A 21,272-nucleotide genomic window follows, 5' to 3' on the forward strand; every position below is an offset into this window, starting at 1 on the left:
TGTTTATTTTTCAAATTTAATTGTAGTGTCAATCTTATTTTATTGATAATTCACAATTCGTACATGTATACCGAATTTCATATGTTGCTTCATTTACGAATGCAATGATAATATGATTCCGATTGCAGATCGGATGATCTTGTGTTTAGTATAACAGTTTAACAAAAAACAAAAGCAAAAAATAAATCATTTATTGTAAGGCTCAAAATTACAAACAACTGGTTTTTGAACATACAAATACACTTAAAGAGTTATAAGCTTTGTGGCGATGTAATAAAGTGCAGAGAATTTGAAAGGTTTATTTTGGTAGCCCAAGAGTATAAAATAAGTAAATTTTATGAAATGAAATTCCAATCCTCAATTTGAAAGTAAAATTTTAAGTCAATATATAATTTCAGATTGGACATTTCAGTTGAAAAGTTCCCTTTTCTTATTTGTTTATTTGTATATCAAACGAAAATACACAGTATATGTACAAAAAAGTAGAAAAAGAATTTCCCTAGCACGTTGATCTGCTACAACGAAAAGGGCAATAAGGCTTTAGATGGTACTAAAATGTTGCTTAAATTATTATTGAAACAATACCAGAAAATAAAAGAGTACCATTTTTGCCATAAATAACAAATGTCCTCTTTTGATAAATGCAATATGTAAAAAAAACAAAAACAAAACAAACTGCACTTTGTTAGGACTTAAAAAAAAGACACGTCACAGAGACCCATAATTTATACATATGTAAGAAATATCCTTGTTGTTTAATTGTGAGGTAAAGAATATACATGTAATACAAATGCTGATGTACTTTGATTATATCACAAGTCAATTTACTTAAAACACTCTAAATGCAGTTGAAAATACAAGCATACATGTATATATCACTATAAAAAACCAACATTGTTTCACACACAAACACTTAAATAGCAAAACACTTGAAAAAATATCCTTAACAGCAGCAAGAAAAAAGTTTTTTATGAGGTACACAATGGTGGATATTGAGAGAAATTTATGACTAGATTTTGTTTAAAAAACCACCGAAAGATACTTTGTTTCCTGATATTGAGACTTTATTCCATATTAATTGTCGTAAAATGATTCAACACGTTATCAACATAGAAATCGTCGTCTCTCTGAAGACTGATAACTTGTTTCCTCTAAGATATACAAGTCTTCTTGTTTGTCATATCTTTGAAGATAAACAAGTCTTCTTCTTTTTTTTTTTTTTTGTAAGAAGAACTATATGAAAAGATAAAGGTCTCCGGTTTGTAAAGACAATTCTAGGAAATTTTTTTTACTAGTTTTACATCATCCCTAGTAACATGTATATAATAATAAAATAAATAGGTTTTTTTCCATTCCTGGTATGGATTTCCGTCAAAAACTAGTATTATGTTTACAAATAGCTCTTTTGATTGATAATGTAGTTCTTAAAGACGAGATATACATAAAATGAAATATAAAACAGTATAAAGACAGCCTCTTTTTATACCAAGGTAGTCTGCATGTAAATGATCAGTGATTGCAATTGCATAGATGAGAAATGATTGGCTGGTCTTTTAATAGAAAGGTAGCACACCTTCAGGCCAGTCTATTGCTGCACCATACCACCTAAGTAAATAATTACAAATAAAAGTTATAAAATATTTATGAAACCATTTGGATTTATTTCGCTTCAATTTACGGTATTTTCTTTTGTCTACATGAATTACGTATCGCCTTTCCGTAACTCATACTCGTTTTTTTCCAGAATGCATTTGTTACTGTAGACTTACAAATGACTTTTTAATGTATGACAGAAGCAAAACTCAAAATTTACATGTAGATTATCTATAGGGTATAATTTTTTCATATGAATTATATAAACACCAATTATTAGCTTCTAAACAAGGGGAATTTTGGACACTGACACTGACTTACTTTTTAAGGAGAAAGTTTGACTCTTAACACTGACTTTTGTTCAAATATTTTATCTTATGAATGTCAATATTTTATCTTATGAATGCCATCGAAGAGTATGCCAGGCGATGGGCTAAACATGAAGGGGAAGATCTCAAAACTTTGTCAGAATGGATTAAAAGGTTTAAATGTTAAATAAAATATCGTTTTAGACAATCAAAAGACAAAAAAAAAATGTTTGACTGAATATAGACAATAGCAAACTAACAACTAAACTTGATGACAAATGGGATGATTAGCTTTCCCGTCGTCAATCTCTCTTATTTTTGTAGTAATATTCCATTATCATCTGCATATAGTATTTATGTCTCTCAACTGATTTGGTACACAAGCGTAAGTTCTGAGTATCATGATCATTTTTCTAAAACCTAAACAGGCTTCAGACAAATAAATTGATGATGAAAGACTTTCAACAGTCTCGACTGCATTTTGAAAATTCAATTTTTTTTAAAATAACCATGTTTGCAAATACAACCTATTATTGGTAATGTTGACCAATGTTTGATACCAGTTGTTAGGCTATTGTTTACATACTAATTTTGGCTCAAAAGACTCAAAGTGGGTGAGACCAGTCAATAGTGGATGCTCACTTCTTTTAGGCACCTGTTTCCACCTCCGATACTTTCGAGGGGGCCGTTCGTGATTTGTATTGCTGATAGGATTTGCGAGTTTGATCACTGTTCCCCATCTTTACTTTTTTGACTTACTTTGTCAGAGGAGGAATTGACTCTGACGCTGACTTACTTTGTCATGGGAACGTTAGTCTCTAACGTCAGGCCTTGACCTGAAGTAACTCAACAGAAGACTGTTAGATGCTGGTTGCAACTTACTTTGTCATGATACACCTCTCAAGCTGTGGTATTGACTCCTCCTTTTGTCGCCTATAAAGTTTTGTTCTACCCAGCGCATTCCTACCAAATCGGGTCTCTACAAACATAGAGAAAAGATAATTGAAAGGGGGGGGGGGGGGTGTTTCAGGATGAAGTTATACATCCGATGTACGTCTTGTTAATTAAAGCTGATGTAAAACATTAATAAAAGTACTGAATATATCACATCAATTGAAGCAAAGATCGTAGAGTTTCACGGTCTTGACTCTTACCTATATGTAACGGGCATGCTGGGATACCCGGAAGTCCTGTGTAGTAGTGAAGAAAGAATCTGGTCTCAACCCTCCAATCACTGACAAGGTCTAAATTCGTACTGAAAAGCAGACCAGGGTGTCCATTTACTGAGGTCAGCCATATTGGTTTCTTTGGAGTCTTCAACATACTGCCAACCTAGGAGAGATGAAAATGCATGTCTATTTAGTGCTGATGAAACGGAATCAACTGTTTTCTTGCCCTGAATGGCTGTTTTGTGTGCATGAATCACTTCTACCTTAAAACATAGGTAATCAGAGATTACAGAGCTCACCTCAACGAATGTTATCTTTAAGTAAGGCAAAAACCCAAACTAATAATCTAGTAGTGTGCATCCCTAGATGTAACATATATGCAATTTTGGTCCTATGGGGCTTGCAGTTACTTGGGTATGGACTTACCTAAAAACTATAAACTTGTCACTCATCCAGAAAATGCAAGTCATATCCAGCATCTGAAGCAAGTTTGAGAGTGTTCATCCTGTGATGCATCATCCATGCAAGTTTGGTTCAGATAGCCCTTATAGTTTACTTTAACCTGGTCACTCATCTAGAAAGTGTCGGTCAGATACAGCATCCGAAGCAAGCTTGGTAGTGTGCATCTTCAGATGTATCATCAGTGCAAGTTTGGTCAACATAGGGCTTAAAGTTACTTGGAAATGAGACCTGCTCAAAAAACTTTAACCTGGTCACTATTCCGGAAAATGTAGGTCAGATCCAGCATCCGAAGCAAGTCCAGTAGTGTGCATCCTTAGATGTATCATCCATGCAAGTTTGGTCAATATAGGTCTTTTAGTTACTGAGAAATGAGACCTACTCCAAAAACTTTAACCTTGTCACTCATCTAAAAAATGTAGGTCAGATCCAGCATCCGAAGCAAGTCCAGTAGTGTGCATCCTTAGACGTATCACTCATGCAAGTTTGGTCAAAATAGGGCTTACAGTTACTTGGAAATGAGACCTGCTCCAAAAACTTTAACCTTGTCACTCATCAAGAAAATAAAGGTCAGATCCAGAATACGAAGCAAGCGTGGTAGTGTGCATCCTTAGATGTATTAGCCATGCAAGTTTGGTCAATATAGGGCTTACAGTTACTTGGAAATAAGACCTGCTCCAAAAAATTTAACCTGCTCTAAGAACTTTAACCTGCTCCAAAAACATTAACCTGGTTATTCTTCAGCTGAAATTGCAGCATCTGAAACCTTGACTGGTACAATGAAACATACTAGAAGCATCCTCCATGCATCTCTGATTAATATAGGCACAGAAGTATTTGCAAAGAAAACTGCACCAAAAACTTTCACCTGGGACGCCGACGCTGACGCCAAGGGTATTATATAACCTCCCCCAACTTCGTTGAGGTGAGCTAAAATTCATAAATTTTGATTGATAGTACGATCAGATGTTAAATTTGTGTAGATATTGTGATTCTTCGCTGTAAACAATGTACATTTATCGACTGGGTTCGACGGCAACTTGCGTTTTGTTGGATCCAAGAACCAAACTGTTTGCCTGATAGGCAAAAAGTTTGATTTGAGGGTTCGACAAAACGCATTCTACCCGAGACCACAATCAATAAATGTTTTGTTATACCTGTAATTTTTTTTTTAAAATTTTGATATATTTCACTGGCTTCCATACTTGCAAAAATTGATGTAAATTTCGTGATCAAACTTCGTTTACCCGCACTGCGGATTTAACTCGGTCAATTCCGTAACTGTCAAACAAATATAGCTGGTCCCACCTACAGTGTGACGTAAAAACGTCATAGCGGTCCAATATCTCATCGACACGTCCAACATCTCACTCAGCGGCCCAACATCGATTTTTTTTATTCGTTTTCAATCAGTAAAGATTTATAACGGAAACAATATTTAAAGGTATAACAATTAACAATACCTGACATTAGACTCATTCAAAAGTGAGAACTGATGAAAAAATTATAATCTAGACAGTATTAAATTCAACTATGCCAAAGTTGCAAAGTAATTAGAATGAATATAGAAGCATAACTCTATACAGTATTTGTAGTTGAAGAGTACTTGTAAAGTTTTAAAATTATTATTTTAAATGCAAGATAGAAATAAATAGATAAATTAATATAAAAGGAAACAAATAATAATGATAATACATCAGTCCTATCGTCATCATTTTCTCCTTTGTCCCAAAACAGGAATCCGATTTCACTTCTCTCCTGGATACCTTTCAGTGGATTTGCCTAATAAAACAAGTAAAGAACAAAATTACTATAAGGATAACACATTCTAGTGAAAAAATATCAACATTATGTGTACCAGTACATTGACATTTCAAACCGCTATATGAAATTAATATTTTTTAAATTTAGAATTGTTAGCATTGGTAAATAGATAATAAAACGTTATAAATCAGACTGTGTTATGTATCCACGTTTAGATTACATATATAGTTACTAGGCTTACAAGGCTTCGGAGCTGTTGTAACAATATTGTTTGGGGTTTGTACAACGTAATTTCGTTATTAAGATGGATCTTATTAATTATGTTACTGAATGTGAGGAGTAACATAATAATCGTACAGGATCTGTATTCATTCTGACCAATGAAAGTAGGGAAAGAGAACTTTTGATACATATAAATGAAATGATTAATTAATTAGTTAAGGATTAATACTATCTCATCTAACAGGGGGAAAGGGTACCATGCCCCTAGAAGTATTAACAAGAGGCCCATGGGCCACATCGCTCACCTGAGCACATAAGCTAGACACAAATTAGTTCAGTATTGAAAAGATTACTGGGGGTTGGGGGGGGGGTGAATTTTAAACTACCTGATGATGCTTCCATGTCAATATAACAAATGGCTTTGTTGTACTTGAGAAGATTTTAAAAAAAAATTTCCCATATATTCCTTTGTAAAATTTTGATCCCCCATTGTGGCTCCTCCCTATCCCAGAGGTCATCATTTGAACAAACTTGAATCTACACTACTCGAGGATGCTTCCATATCAATATGACTAAGCATAGCTTTTCTGTTCTTGAGAAGAAATATTTTTTCTAAGTGTTCTTATGTAAAACTTTCGATCCCCATTGGGCCCCAAACTACCCCTGGGGGTTATCATTTGAAAAAAAATTGAATCTACACTACCTGAGGATACTTCCATATCAAAATGACTAAACATGATTTTCATTTCTTGAGAAGAAGATATTTTCCAATATGTTCCTATGTAAAAAAAAAATTTGATCCCCCATTGTGGCCCATCCCTATTCCCGGGGGTCAAACTTGAATCTACACTACCTGAAGATGCTTCCATATCAAAATGACTAATCATGGCTTTGCAGTTTTTCATCAGAAGATACCTTCCTATATATTTCTATTTCAGACATTGATCCTCCATTGTGGCCCCGCCCTACCCCCGGGGGTCATGATTTGAACAAACTTAAATCTATACTACCTGAGGATACTTCCACATAAATATGATCAATCAGGGCTTTGCTGTTCCTGAGAAGAAGATTTTTAAAGATTTTTCCTATATATTTCTATGTAAAATTTTGATCCTCCATTGTGGACCCGCCCTATCCCCCGGGGTCATGATTTGAACAAACTTGAATCTACACTACCTGAGGATGCTTCCATATAAATATGACTCATCATGGCTTTGCTGTTCTTGAGAAGAAGATTTTTAAAGGTTTTTCCTATATATTTCTGTTAAACTTAGATCCTCCATTGTGGCCCCGCCCCTACCCCCGAGGGTCATGATTTGAACAAACTTGAATCTACACTACCTGAGGATGCTTCCATATAAATATGACTCATCATGGCTTTGCTGTTCTTGAGAAGAAGATATTTAAAGGTTTTTCCTATATACTTCTATGTAAAACTTTGATCCTCCATTGTGGCCCCGCCCTACCCCCGGGGGTCATGATTTGGACAAATTTGAATCTCCACTACCTGAGGATGCTTCCATATAAATATGACCAATAAGGGCTTTCCTGTTCTTGAGAAGAAGATATTTAAAGGTTTTTCCTATATACTTCTATGTAAAACTTTGATCCTCCATTGTGGCCCCGCCCTACCCCCGGGGGTCATGATTTGAACAAATTTGAATCTACACTACCTGAGGATGCTTCCACATGAGTTTCAATTTCCCTGGCTTTGTGGTTCTTGAGAAGAAGATTTTTAAAAGAAGCTATTAATTTTTCACTAATTCTTTATTATCTCCCCTTGAAAGAGGGCGTGGCCCTTCATTTGAACAAACTTGAATCCTCTTCACCCAAGGATACTCTGTGCCAAGTTTGGTTGAAATTGGCCCAGTAGTTCTGGAGAAGAAGTTGAAATTGTGAAAAGTTTACGCCAACGACGACGACAGACAACGGACAAATTTTGATCAGAAAAGCTCACTTGAGCCTTTGGCTCAGGTGAGCTAATAAAGGTAATATAATTCGATATTTAGGCGGCAATTACACATGTAAGCATCTCACTTTTGTGAGCTTCATATTGCTTCGCCATCGTTATTTCTTAATAAAGTGTCTGTTACAAGCAAAGATATCACCAACAGCTTGCGATAGACATAGAATACAATGGAAGCTATGTGGGAATTTAATTAGTGTTTAATTTACGTCCGAAAAACACAACCTTACCACAGTAAACCACTGCAAAAAATTATTCAAAGTAGTTCAGACATGACAAATTGTGTCAAATTCATTATTTCCTTGTATTAACCACAATATAGAAAAATGTTGATTTAGTGAATTTATTCAATTTGCAATGTAAAATGACTTTTATTAATAATAAATCAGATATTATAATAGAGTTTTCTTAGACGCCAACAATTAATTAATACCATCTCGATATCATAACTGCGTTTGTTCACACAACAAACATTAAATGCTATACTTTTTTTTCATTTGAAAGAAAGCAGCTTGTATTAGCATTTTGTGAAAATTTAAAATCGAAATCTTATCAGTTTTGTTATGAAACACAAACCCGTTTACATGGAAATTATATGCCAGAGAAACCATTACACAGAAATGACGAAAATTCTTACTATCTACAGAGAGTTTGTCACACACACTGTGATCATTATTAATCATTTAAAGATAAGCGACAGTCTTGATTAACTTATAGTAAACCTGTTATGGCAAATTTATCAGTTTTATACTTACAAGCTCCTCGGGATCCACGTCGTCCTAAAATGTGGTTGATGACGTATAAGTACGTCCGTTTTTATACATGTTTCAATTGTTTGCAACATGTTGCAGACCCCCCCCCCCCCCCCCCCCAAATTGTGTTATATTAATTGTTAGTAGTTTCATTCTGATTAATTCCTTATTTTCTACCGGCCAAATTCAGAAAAACAATTTAATATCTTGTACATCTAATATAGAAATGCAAGATGTTTTCTTTTCCACTAACAAGAGGTGACACTGGTTTTGGAATCCTTGTCTGTCACAAAATTGAGTCCGGGTCATTACTCAATAGCCTTTGATTAGAATGGAGGCAAATTTATGTATATTGTTACCCGCAACCTGAAAGTGTCAAGATCTGTAGGTCATTTTACATATTAGGTGAAGGTCACTGAGCAGTGAAATTGAAAAATGGTCTGGAACCCTTGATAGATATTTTTAAAAATGAATGTATTGTTGCTGATGGCCCACAGGTGTGTCATGACCCTGACTCAATATCATATCTCAAAGGTCAAGATGATGAGATATGGAAATTCTGCTTGGGTCATAACCCTGGTGAAACTTGATTAGAATGAATGAAAGCCTGAATGAGGGTTGATATTAATCATCTAAAGGTTTGTCATAAACCTGACTCAAAGCCATATTTCAAAGATCAGAGTCATAAACTGTATCAGTAGCGAATAATTTAGAGAGGTTTTTCAATAATCTCAATCGTTATTTTTTTTTCAGTAATTCGCTTATAAAAGCAAAGTAAACGATAAGTATCAAATTGAAAAATCAATGACTTTGATATTTTTTAAAGAATCTGCGACAATATGTATATATACTAGCTGACTTTCAGAACCTTTCTATTGCATTAAACAATATGAGATTAATGACAAATGTCAAAGAATCAAAATGTAGATGTCACTGGCAGGTGACATAAAAAATTAGCTTTTTCCTGCTCCGTACCAGCAGATTGCCATTTTGACTGTATACTAGGTTTCCGTTGTGTAGATAATGACATGCATGACCGGTGATAATCAGGTTCATCAGCGCCTGCGTGCATTCTTCTCGGTCATTCAGAAGCTTGTAATTTGTTTCATTCGTGATTAACATCTCTTCTTTTAATCTACGAAGAAATAAAGTTGTTGTCTGTTTTTTTTAAATGAATTTAAAATATCTATAACAATAGCAATGCATTTTTGTGCTTTGTTGCGAGGTCGTTTTCCTTTGGTCAATATCAGACTTGAGAGAATAAAGATGATAACCTTTTTTTCTTGTTTTTCTTTATAATACACGTATGTGCAAAAGTATAAAAATATTTTTGACATACTTAAAGACTGACGCAGATAGGACCAAACTGTACAAAAAGAGAATACATCCGGGACTCTTGTCAGACGTAAACTGAAATAGATAGAGAGGCATATTATTCCTGTAATAAAACAGAATTCAAAACATAGTTACAAAGTCAAATCCTTTAACAGTTTCCTTTCGAGTTACAGATTTATGTTCTAGAATCTAATGTAGAAAATAACTGCTGGAACAGTTGAAATAACTAGCAGTAATGTTTCAAAGTCATAAAAAATCCTTAAACATATGTTGTGAAAATAAGAAATTTCAAAAGGTTTCTTGAAACATGACATCGTAAAAATCTTTGCAAATCCTAAGTTTTACTCACTTTAGCAAATCTAAATAGCTTTTTCCATTAGAAAGAAAACTAGATTATAGGATCTTGTTTTTACAATAACACAGTCAATCACCCTCTATCTGGGTAGTCATTGAGAGCTAAGGTACATGTAGTAATTAAGCCGGGGTTACAACAATTAAACTATTTTACATCATATTTTGTAATTAATTGGACATATTGCAAAGACGTTAAGATACATATCATTTAGTTATGTGTCATTAACTTCAGTATAAGGAAAAACTTTAATGTAATATCCAAAAACAAAGTAAAAATAACTCAGTCTTTTATACCTCTTCAATATTCCTTCTCATAAACGTGGAGAGATCTGTGAACTTTTTGAACTCAAATAAGACAACCTACAACAAACGCATGCAAGTGCCATAATAAAGACATTGACATAAACTGTACAGGTATACATATGTCCACCTGTATGATAGTACCGCATTTAAGTTATTGCACACTTTGATTGTAACAAAGCTTATCATGAGCTTCAAGCTACTTGGTGAGTGAAAAGTGAAATGTCTAAGACATTGACATGCAATCTCCTTATACAAGGTGATGAAGAACATGTAGAAAACTGAAAAAGAAGACTTTTAAATATCCCTGTTAATAATGCTCACATATTCTGTAATGTTGTCGTCCCGTAGTCTGTAGTCCTGTGGGAAGCTTCTCTTATCCTGGAGCAGACAGACAGAACACCGCTTACCATCCCCTGCTTTCCATAGGATCTCACAGAGGGCGCCAATCAAAGACCTCTTCCGCTCAAACTCGGTAGGCTTCAGAGCACTAAGCAAAAATTGTAAACGATGTCTTTGCCTCATGGATTGCAACTGTATCATGTTTATTTATGTGAATACCATTTAGAATTAATATATTTTCTCTTTTTGACGTACACATGTACAACTTCGGTGATCTGGTATTTCTGTTTTTCGAATCAGCCTATATGGAACCCATTGGAAATTACTTATCTAATTAAGAGATGAATTTAGTTTTTGAGAATTCATGAGGACATGAACTACGAAGCTTCACGCCTGCATATTTCATGAAGTGTGTTAGCGTGTCCTCGTGTTTTTCGCAAAAACACGAGGACATTAATTCTCATTTGTCTCTCTGTCATAAAAACTTGAAATGGTCATTTTGTAATCATGCACTAAATAGATGCATGATATCGAAAAAAACGCTCATCGAGTGGTAATTTATTAAAACTACCAGAAATATTTTAAAAAAGTGAGAAGTTTTGGCTTTCATATTCCATGTGTGCATTACATGTGACAAGATCTCTCCGAATTTACTATAATTTTTGACCTCATGACCTTAAAGTTTGACTAAATTTTCAAAACTTATAACCTTACTAAGTCGAAGCTTTTTGAATTTGATGAGACATGGCTTACATATTTTACGTGTGTATTACCTATGACAAGATCCTTCCGGATGTAAAATGTATTATGATATATGACCATGACCCTGAAGTTTGACATTCTTTTCAAATATCTTTACCTTGACCGTAGCTTTCAACCTGAAGAGACAGTGCTTCCGTAATATTTACAGTACATGTGCATTACCTCTTACTTTTCCGAATATATTATGATTTTTGACCTCATGATCTTGAAGTTTGACCTATTTTTCAAAAATTTAACCTTGGCAATAAATTTTGCACCAAAAGAGACGGTGCTCTCAAATTTTTTCACATTTGCATTACCTGTGATAAGATCTTAACAAATTACTTCAAAAATGTATAACTTTCATTGGAATGATGGACAGACAAAACAGGACAAAAAAAGACAGTTACAATAAGCCATAAATCATTGCACCCTGACCAACAAGACCCCGAAAGCGGAGCACTACAATTTTCTGAAATTACTTGTTAGCTTTCTGTTTTATTATTCTCTTCCTTGGGTATCGAGGAATTGACATATACCTTTGTGCAAGAATGTTTGAAACATATTCTCTGTCGAAGAGCAGCTGCTTTATGACGTAAGCCTGTACAGCTAAAATTAGACCTCGCGATCCGCACTGAAAAAAAAAATTAAAATAGCTGTTCTTGATCGTTCAGAAAAAGTATATAGATCTGAATACGATTTTACTAAGTATCTTTTATATTTGATCATATTATATAGGGAAAATTATCAAATCTTAAATATATTTTCAGGACACGCGAGTTGAAGCACCAGCTATGCATTTTCTAATTGAAAATTAATACACAAATGAATATAAGGATTTTAAATTATAGGTATCCAGACATTCGGAGAAAATTGCATGTTTTTTATATCGTATTTCGTTTACTTCTATTTACTTAAATTGCTATATAAAACATAGTGAAAAAGGCTTCAATCTATTATCATTGCAATACATCACAGATCACTTCTTATTTTATATCATACTAATAAGCATTGGTACCTAAGGCTTAATTAAATGAAATTCGATTTTTTTTAAAATTATATATTCATTTTTGTACTTTTATGGGGTACAAGTGTCAACTTTTAACAGTACTTTTTCTAAGACTTCAAAGAACCTTGAATCATATTGAGATGCATGAAATGAAAATTATTTCAATTTCAAGCTTCATTTTGAGACTTTTTTAAAATTAAATCATAATTTTTAGAGTTATCCTTCCTGACTGAGGAGCGGATATCCCTAAATGCTTGGGAACTTCACTGGAAGTAAATTGAATAAATTACCTGGTGTTTCTATGGTATTTTCGCAACTTGAAAATAGATATTGTTTAAGGAAACTCTGCAACTTTCTTTGTTATCATAAGCACTATTTGTAGTTTTTATTGTAAAGTCTTTTTTAATAATTACTCAATTACAGAGTTGTTCGCTGACGCAAGCAGTGATCCCGGACATTAAATATAGTAACTATGTAGGAACCATAACGATTTAATGATCATAAAACGGTTGATTTCAGCATCAAAAGACAGGGGTAGAAAATAGCAAGGAAGTTTACAGTTTAAGTTTTCTACCCAGGTTGCAATTTTGCAAAATAGTTTCTTATTAATGATGCATCCATAAAAAGCTAATTTCATAGCCTTTTTTATATTCAATCAACCAGTAAAAACCTACATAAAAATTACAAGTTTTTTTTTAGAGTCTCATGAATAGATCTAATTTTTAAAAGGATGAATTATACTGAAAGTTGAACTAAGCTTTGTTGAAGATGAGATTTTGGTAAATAAATATACACTAATATTGGATGCGTCATTGCGTTTATAGCAATAAGCACTTTTTAAAAAAAAAATTACACTACAGTTGTAAGCAATGAAGAAATTCGTGTACTAACACAGCAGCATATTTTAATGATAATAAATGTCCATAATATTTACCTTAAATATTCCAAACGAATTTTCAAGTCCATAAACTACACTCTAAATCAAGTTTTGCAATGGTACAGTATTCATATAATAATTTTAAGTCGTTTTAAAATGTTCACAGATAAACTGTACTATACACCAGGCACTTTGATCAAATAATTCTATACAATGCAGCATATTACATTTTTATAAGACATTGGATTAGATAGTGAAATGCCAAATCACCCTCTGTGTTTGTAATCCCCAGGGGTAGGGACTTGTGGGGTCCTGGAAAGTGAACGACGACTTCTTCCATTCTCTACAAAATGAGTGGACTGTCGAGCCGTGAAGGATTTCTCTAACCAACTGGAAAATAATTTAATTTCAAGTCTAAAATTGTTTTCCTATTTTAAATTAAAATCAACACAAATTATGACAATGTGCATGTTGTTTGCATATTTGATTTGTTAAAATTGCGCTTAGGAAAAAATATGTTTTTCGTAAAGACGAATTATCATGAGTATCTCAATATATATCATATTTTAAAATTATTTTTATTATAATTGAAACTTATTTTTAAACAATCTTACCGTTGCTGTGTGAACCGTTATTGGCGTCCCACCTAAATTTCGTCCCGATCTGGGGCGAACTAAACTTCCATCTGTGGGTAGAATTAACGAAATTTCCATAATTGTTGATTTTCCTTCGTTAGTTACATATATGTATACTACCAATACAAACAGATATGACTCCACTGTGCGCCATAATAAAAGTCAATCTATGAATTTCAATTAAAATAATGGAAGATACTGTAGTAAATTCCGATACATTTTAATGATGAAACCACTAGAGCAAGTCGGACATGAATCAACAAATCAGAGGAAATTATCTATTTAAATTATTTACGCAATTTACAAAATATTAGACTGAAGTCTATCCTTTCTCTGAAAGAAAGGAAATCGCGTCAATCTCGCACGATTGGATCCAGCATTAAAAACTACTGATGATATTATTTCTCCAATAGGGAAAATATCCAATACTTCATGAAGACAGAGTAAAGAGCGCAATTTCAATTTATCAATCTTATCCTGTCAATTGCACAAATGGTACTTTTACAAGGTATTATATAGATTAGAATATTGACAAACTTCCCCGGCTATTTGTTACAAGTATTTGCGTAGTTTTTTATAGTAATGGTATGGTTTTTGTTCATTTCATTCTGCAAAGACTAATGTTTGTTTTATGTACAATAATAAATTGTTTAAAATTCATTTCATTTTATGAGCGATCAAGTGCCGAAATGATTTTTAGAAAAAATAAAAAATAGAAATGTCAATACTTCATATCATAAAACACAAGCGTTTACGATATACAAAATTTATGTCTTTCTATATAATTATGTAACCAAAAAGATTTATTTAAAACGGCATAATATTTGTTTTGCAGGTATGTAATTTGCTAAATGATGCCGTTTAGTGCAAGTGGAAAATGGAGAGAAAAAAGTAAATGCCATGAAAGTGTCTAAAAATTATATAGGCTCCGCTCGAGACTCTGTGTGTTCAATTACCTGTACAATCGTTGCATATGTTTCTCTGTATCAAGCACTTTTTTTCTGTTGAGCAGCTATTTCGGAGCCTTTTCTGTCGCTCCTTTCATAGCAGAGATAGGGAAAATCTTTAATAATGACTTTCTGAATAAAGTTCTCTTTAATTTTACGCATACAAACTCTCTCTCTCTCTCTCCCATATACCTACCTTTATTGAGCTGAACTTCTGGCCATGACTCAACGTAGAATGTCTTCACTCTCTGAGTAAGTTTAGGCGCCTTTTCATTGTCGTCTGCAGGACTGTTGAATCGAACACGTCTCTGTGAATTAAGATCACCAGAAAATGGAATTTTTAAAAAAAATTCTTTTTAACGCAATGATTGGGAGTAATTTATGCATATTGCAATCTCGATCTTATATTATTCAGCTTATCGCCATCTAACACAAAGTACTATTTACAGTTACACGTCTACCATATCCATAGTGATATAAACTTCCGAACATTGCCACCCGTCTATCGTGTTTTTTTTTAAAATACTGGTAAAATAGGTACAGATATAGAATTTAATACAGTACCAAACCCCTCCTTGAAAAATTGAAATTAACATACATGTATAAAGTTTGTGAATTCTTTGGAAAAGAGTATTATTTTGTCCTCCATACATCGTTGAGATATTCACTTTTGAAATAGATACCGAAAACCTTTTTTTTAACTATACTGTATGAATATGATTTTTTTGTAATATTACATCAAAGTATCTCAAATTAAAATATTGCAGAGTTTTGAAGTTATCTTTGGTTTTTATGCTTCGTTGCACAATATCCTTAACAACTATATCTGATTGACTGGCAAAATAAATATTGAAATTTTTGATTTCCAAAGCACACAAGCAGAGATAATAGTTTTCAAAGAGATAAGAAAGGCGTGCATGTTAAATTAATTAGACTTTGCGTAATAAAATTTTAGTACGAACACAATATTGATTACATAAAGTGTATCAAATTATTTTACGGTAATAATGAGCAGTATATTATGATATTTTCAGAATTGTTTAAATTCTGCAACTATTAATTGATTAATCGGTGTTTTCGCAGGTTGGGGTGAAAATCGACACCTTTTAGATCTGAGTTTAAGGAGGCAGGGTTCATCGATTTCTGCTATCTTCCGTTTGCTGAGCACTCTTGACTCGGGGTAATATCAAGTGATTTCTACAAAAGCTGAATTATATCAAGTCAGGTCTCTGATACTGCAGCTTTATTACCTTTTAATCTTCCTGCTAGAATACAAGACCATTTTATTGCTTAAGTTTTAATCAATACCACCAGAAACTTGGAGAAGAATTAATATGATTTGGCTGTATAGAACCATTGTTTTTCATAAAGAGCTTGGGTGAACTATTTGCACTTTGTCAATGGACAGATAGTCTAGTTTTTAAGTACAAATGATCCTTATATTCGAAATAAGACAAAAAACCGTACGCTTGACTAAATACATGTAAATCGTTGTTTTAAAAAGTGATAAGGAGTCTTGGCCATTCAGCTATATATATAATATATATATATATATATATATATATATATATATATATATATATATATATATATATATATATATATATATATATATATATATATATATAAATATAAAATATCGACAGACTTTTATAGAAACAAAAAATTCTTGCAAGAGATGTTGGGGTAAACAAACTCAAGTTGTAATAACACATGTACAGTGATCAATGAAAAATAATTTTCAAATCTATAAGGTAGATGATAATGTATAAAACAAACAAAAAATAGAGAAAAATATTATTTGTGAAGTTAATAAGAATGTGGGTGCAATATTCAATAATAAAAAGCATACGTACACACTTTACGTCCTGTAAGTTTGAGTCAAATTTGTTCAATTGAAAATGTTTGATCTCAAAATTTGACAAATATTAAAATGAAAGTAGAAAAAAAAACCCAGCCTTTTAACTGATTGATTCAATAGCCTAACAACATATATGATTCCAATATTAGTAGTATGAGTTGCTTTTGATATACACATTGAAGCGTAACACATTTTCTGGTTAAAAGATTATATATATATATATATAGTCAAAATTTTCTCCTGTAATGATATCTGCAAAGAAAATATTTATTTAAAGTGAAATGGTATTATTAATGCACAACAATGAAACTAAAATACACCAACACATTCAACGAATTTTTTTTTTAAATTAAGTCTCCCTTTAAAAAAATACTGATTTGTTTTTCATATTTTCTACTACAGGAGGATTGACAACGCTAAGTAAAGACATCACTGATAATTTATTGAAAATTGGGTTAGAAATTTATTCTATTGTATTCTAAATATTGATAATATATGTTCATCTTGTACAAATGTCATCTTAAGTAATTAAAATTTACAAAATTCAATATTAAAAGTCAAGTTAATATTTCCCCGGGGTGGGAGGGGGGGGGGGATGACGGCAGGTGAAATTAAGCAACCACAATTCCCTAGCTATGGAAACATTTAGGTTTAAGTACAAAAAGATTCTACAGACTTCTCTCAATTCTGCCATCATCGTTTTTCGCAAAGGGCAAGGGTAAATTCCTTATTTTCAAACCTAAACTGTTGTCTACTTTTACCCCCTCCCCCCCTTTTTTTTTACATATGGTAGAGGATTTACATCCTACAAAGACCCAATACTTTTTAGACTATTTTAACTAGCTGCAGAACTGTAGCTTTATGGTTTTATATTTTAGTCTTTGACCATAACGCTACAGATCCCGTAATGTATATAAAGTGCAATTTACGGCGAAAGATTTTCTGCGCACTTTGGGGATGTATTTCGCCACTTTTCAGCATTGGTCAATCAACGACCTTTCATCCCCCAATCTAAACATATTCTATAAGCAACCTTTAAATTTATCCACCTCCATTCTATAAGCAACCTGTATATATTTTATCCACCTCCTAAGTCGTCTCTACAGACCAATAGACTTGTTATGCCATCCGACAACAAATTCACAACAAGCGAGTTTATTGGTCTGTAGAGACGACTGTAAACGGTTAGGAGGTGGATAAAATATACAGGCTGGTTATAGAATATGTCTAGAATTAGGGGATGAAAGATCGTTGATTGACCAGAGCTAAAAAGTGGCGAAATACATCCCCAAAGTGCGCAGAAAATCTTGCGCCGAAAATTGCACTTCATTTACATTACGGGATCTGTAGCGTTATGGTCAAAGACAAAAAAATAAAACCATAACGCTACAGTTCTGCAGCTAATTTTTAACATAATCTACTTGGCCTACCTTTCATACAAAATTTTCTAGCAAACAAAATTTAGTAAGTTCTTATCTGAACATGAATTTATTGAGTTTAACAAAACATTGGATTGACATATCGTAAAAGCTTATACAGGAATGTAAGTATAATTCTTCATCATTATTAATAACTGCAACTTCGTTCAGAATAAGACATGATCGTTCACATGTAGGCCTACGGTAATGGATGGTCAGAGATATTTTTTTCTTGCTGACTAAATAGAAACATTGATTGACCTACTTTAGAGTCCTCTAAGTTGAATCCTTTATCATCAAAGATTTTGAGTAGTTTGTTTAACTTCTCTCTCTCAGCACCTGGGGATGATAAACCCACATTCTTTATGGCATCCGAGGTCATTCTTACATCTTACAATTCACAACGTGTGTTGACATTGACATCTAAGGCATCACGTATCTGTAATATATATATATATATATATATATATATATATATATATATATATATATATATATATATATATATATATATATATATATATATATATATATATATATATATTAGAGATGTCAAAATAATTATTTTCCTTAGTCGATTATTCAGTTGCGTTATTCGAACGATAGTCGAATATTCGGAACATTTTCTTAAAATAAAATTTTATTTCAAACTTCACTGGTACAGGACGTACAGGATGTCAGAAACATTTATGTTAAATCTAAAAAGTAACATATGAAATAAATTTAGATTCCTAATTCTCCAAAATGTATGATTTCCCCGTCAATCGAATTCATAAATCGGTCAGTACATGCAGTCAGTATTTATTTAGTAAGCATTAAAAAATTGGCAGTCGATATTTTTAAAGCTTATTAAGAAATAAATGGGAGGGGGGATCTCACACGGTGCTCGTGAAATTGTAAACAGTTAGATAATGCTTATTCAATTATTGATTGCTCCGGCTATCAAATTGTTATTAAACAGTTTATAAAGTAAGCGAATTGTTTTAAAAATTATCGAAGAAAGATAACAAAAGTCCAATTAATAAATTTACAAACAAAGCCCAGTATTTGGGGTGGGTAATTTATTACAAAAACAACACCAGCAGTTACTGACAAATAATTCTAGTAGTAGTGAAGCACATATATTTTAAGGTACTTTCTATACGTACATGGTAGTCAATTGTTTTTTGTGGAGGAAAATTATCGACTGTCTCTGAGGAAAGAAGTTTTCTCAATTTAGTAATGAGAATTCCATCTCGTTATCACTCTTTTATTGCATTTTTTAAATTATAATAATATTCGAATGTCGTTTCATTATTCGATCGTCGGTCCATTCGACTGATGGTCGAATAGTCGACTATTCGTTGACATCCCTAATATATATATATATATATATATATATATATATATATATATATATATATATATATATATATATATATATATATATATATATATATATATATATATATATATATATATATTGAAAGAAACCAGAATCCCCATTGCTCTAAACGGATAAGGAAGAGAGGGGAAAGGATAAAAAATAAGAAAATATATCAAACCATATTACTTCAGATCTCCAAATATGTACAAGCTTACTCAGCTACTCAGTTCTCATGATGTTGGCGTTTTAGTTGGATTAGGGAAATTCATTTTTCATGCAATGATATTAAGAAATGATGAATAATTTAATTCATATGTATATTATGTATAGATATTTTTTTATAATGCTTACTGTAATTGTTGGTGTTGAGGAGTCGGACAGATGGACACTAGGGGTTCCACCCCATGTAGACTCTCGCCATGCGTGCATAATTATGTTAATTTTGTGTATGCTGATGGGGGCGTATGGCTTAAAGTTGTTTAATAAAGAATTATTGATATTAGATAAAAAATACCTTAATTTTTTTTTATGACCTTATTGACGTCGTCATTGTATAATGTTAAAACGCCAAATAAGCTAGAGAATAAAAAGAGAATTTAATAATAATAAATATCCATATTAAACTACATTTTTATATAGAATTGCTGTAAAATCAATATTTAAAAGGTTTCTGATTTTATGAGGTAGCCTATCAGATTTACAGTTCTATATATATACACATACATCCTTTTTCTTCATATATACAAAAATAGACTCCTAAAACAGGAGCATTAAGGATAGGAAGAGAAATGTTATGTGCTGGGTTTTTTCTCTCCGTTTTTAGTTATATAATCATGGTGATCCTTCCAGTGTGATGCATACGAGAAGCCTCAGAAATTAATATGTATGCAGTCAGTTTTTTTTTAAACTATCGTTAGTTTTGAATTAATTTTTAATTTCTTTTAAAGCAGTGCATATAATTTTACTTGTTGAAGAATAATTATATGAAAAAATAAATCGTGGCGTGAATGGGGAAGGATGTGTGTGTGTGTAGGGGGAAGGGGGGGGGGGTTACCTTTCTCCAAGCGTGCCGGGGTAAAACAGGGAAACACTGATTGATAAATGTTAATTACCCCTCCTTTAAAAATATCGAATGCCTTTAATAAGTTCTACGAATTGTACAAATTAATCGTTATCAATTAGATGTGTGATGAATTGGAAGCAAACTTCATTTCATGTCATAAGATAGGACAAAGAAGATTTAATCATTAATTCTTCAATATGTAATATTGTTTTGCTTCTAAAATACATTTCAGCGAAACCTTGGATAAATTTGGATAGTTTTCCTTATGTCGAGCACAAGTTCAACGGGTACTAAACTACTTAGAACTAAGACTAACGTTAAATTTGTAGTTAAACATGCTTAAATTAAAAATACATCGTAAAATTACAGCTAAGTTTAATCCATACACGTATTATGCATTAAATATATCTCAGTTTATAATATATTCTAACGACTTTATGAAATAATCGAAAAATAAGACAAATGCAGCATTGTGCACTGTTAGATTTAATATAAAGTTAGATCCGCGCGCGAAATTGCCACCATACGTCACGCGGTTTTATCGCAAAAGAGATTTTCTCGCAAATGTTACTCAACGATTTTCCTTTAAAATGACAAAAAAACATACCTTACCTTATTCTCTTCATTCAGAATTTTCTTTACAATCCTGCGGTAAAGTTATGGCAAATCAGTCATCACTGTAGGTCATTTCATGGGCACGTCATGTTGTCAAAGACGCTTTTGTGACCTCTCGGAAATACTCGGGCGTTATCACACAAATCAAATTATCTAATAAAATGATGTAAACTGAC

The 21,272-nt window shown here is 32.5% G+C and overlaps 1 protein-coding gene across 2 annotated transcripts; it reads right to left on the reverse strand.

Annotated features, from left to right (window-relative positions):
* Positions 1-681: 681 nt before the first annotated feature.
* LOC133181338 (inactive ubiquitin carboxyl-terminal hydrolase MINDY-4B-like) lies at positions 682-21,130 on the reverse strand. 2 transcript variants are annotated; one of them, XM_061315856.1, is made up of 15 exons: positions 21,094-21,130; positions 18,318-18,491; positions 14,970-15,081; positions 13,806-13,876; positions 13,462-13,581; positions 11,845-11,939; positions 10,547-10,712; positions 10,217-10,282; positions 9,573-9,643; positions 9,209-9,368; positions 8,237-8,260; positions 5,225-5,311; positions 3,056-3,233; positions 2,784-2,880; positions 682-1,605 (listed from the first exon to the last, which is right to left on the reverse strand). In XM_061315856.1, exons 2-15 carry the CDS (start codon positions 18,432-18,434, stop codon positions 1,554-1,556), a joined length of 1,416 nt encoding a protein of 471 aa, XP_061171840.1. In that variant the 5' UTR covers positions 18,435-18,491; positions 21,094-21,130; the 3' UTR covers positions 682-1,553. The 2 variants fall into 2 exon arrangements, with proteins under 2 accessions (XP_061171840.1, XP_061171841.1); XM_061315857.1 differs by lacking the exon at positions 8,237-8,260.
* Positions 21,131-21,272: the final 142 nt, after the last annotated feature.

Source organism: Saccostrea echinata, unplaced genomic scaffold (genome assembly GCF_033153115.1).
Source record: "Saccostrea echinata isolate AGI-Se365-2 ecotype Australia unplaced genomic scaffold, CSIRO_AGI_Sech_v1 ptg000008l, whole genome shotgun sequence".
Classification (NCBI taxonomy): Eukaryota; Metazoa; Mollusca; class Bivalvia; order Ostreida; family Ostreidae; genus Saccostrea; species Saccostrea echinata.

Bases quoted from the DNA above. Each gene is read 5' to 3' on its own strand.
- LOC133181338 (XM_061315856.1), bottom strand. From the start codon at position 18,434: ATGACCTCGGATGCCATAAAGAATGTGGGTTTATCATCCCCAGGTGCT. The intron at 13,877-14,969 runs GTAGGTATATGG...TTCTACCCACAG, and splicing joins AGAAGTTCAGCTCAATAAAG to ATGGAAGTTTAGTTCGCCCC. The intron at 13,582-13,805 runs GTAAGATTGTTT...ATTATTTTCCAG, and splicing joins TAACGGTTCACACAGCAACG to TTGGTTAGAGAAATCCTTCA.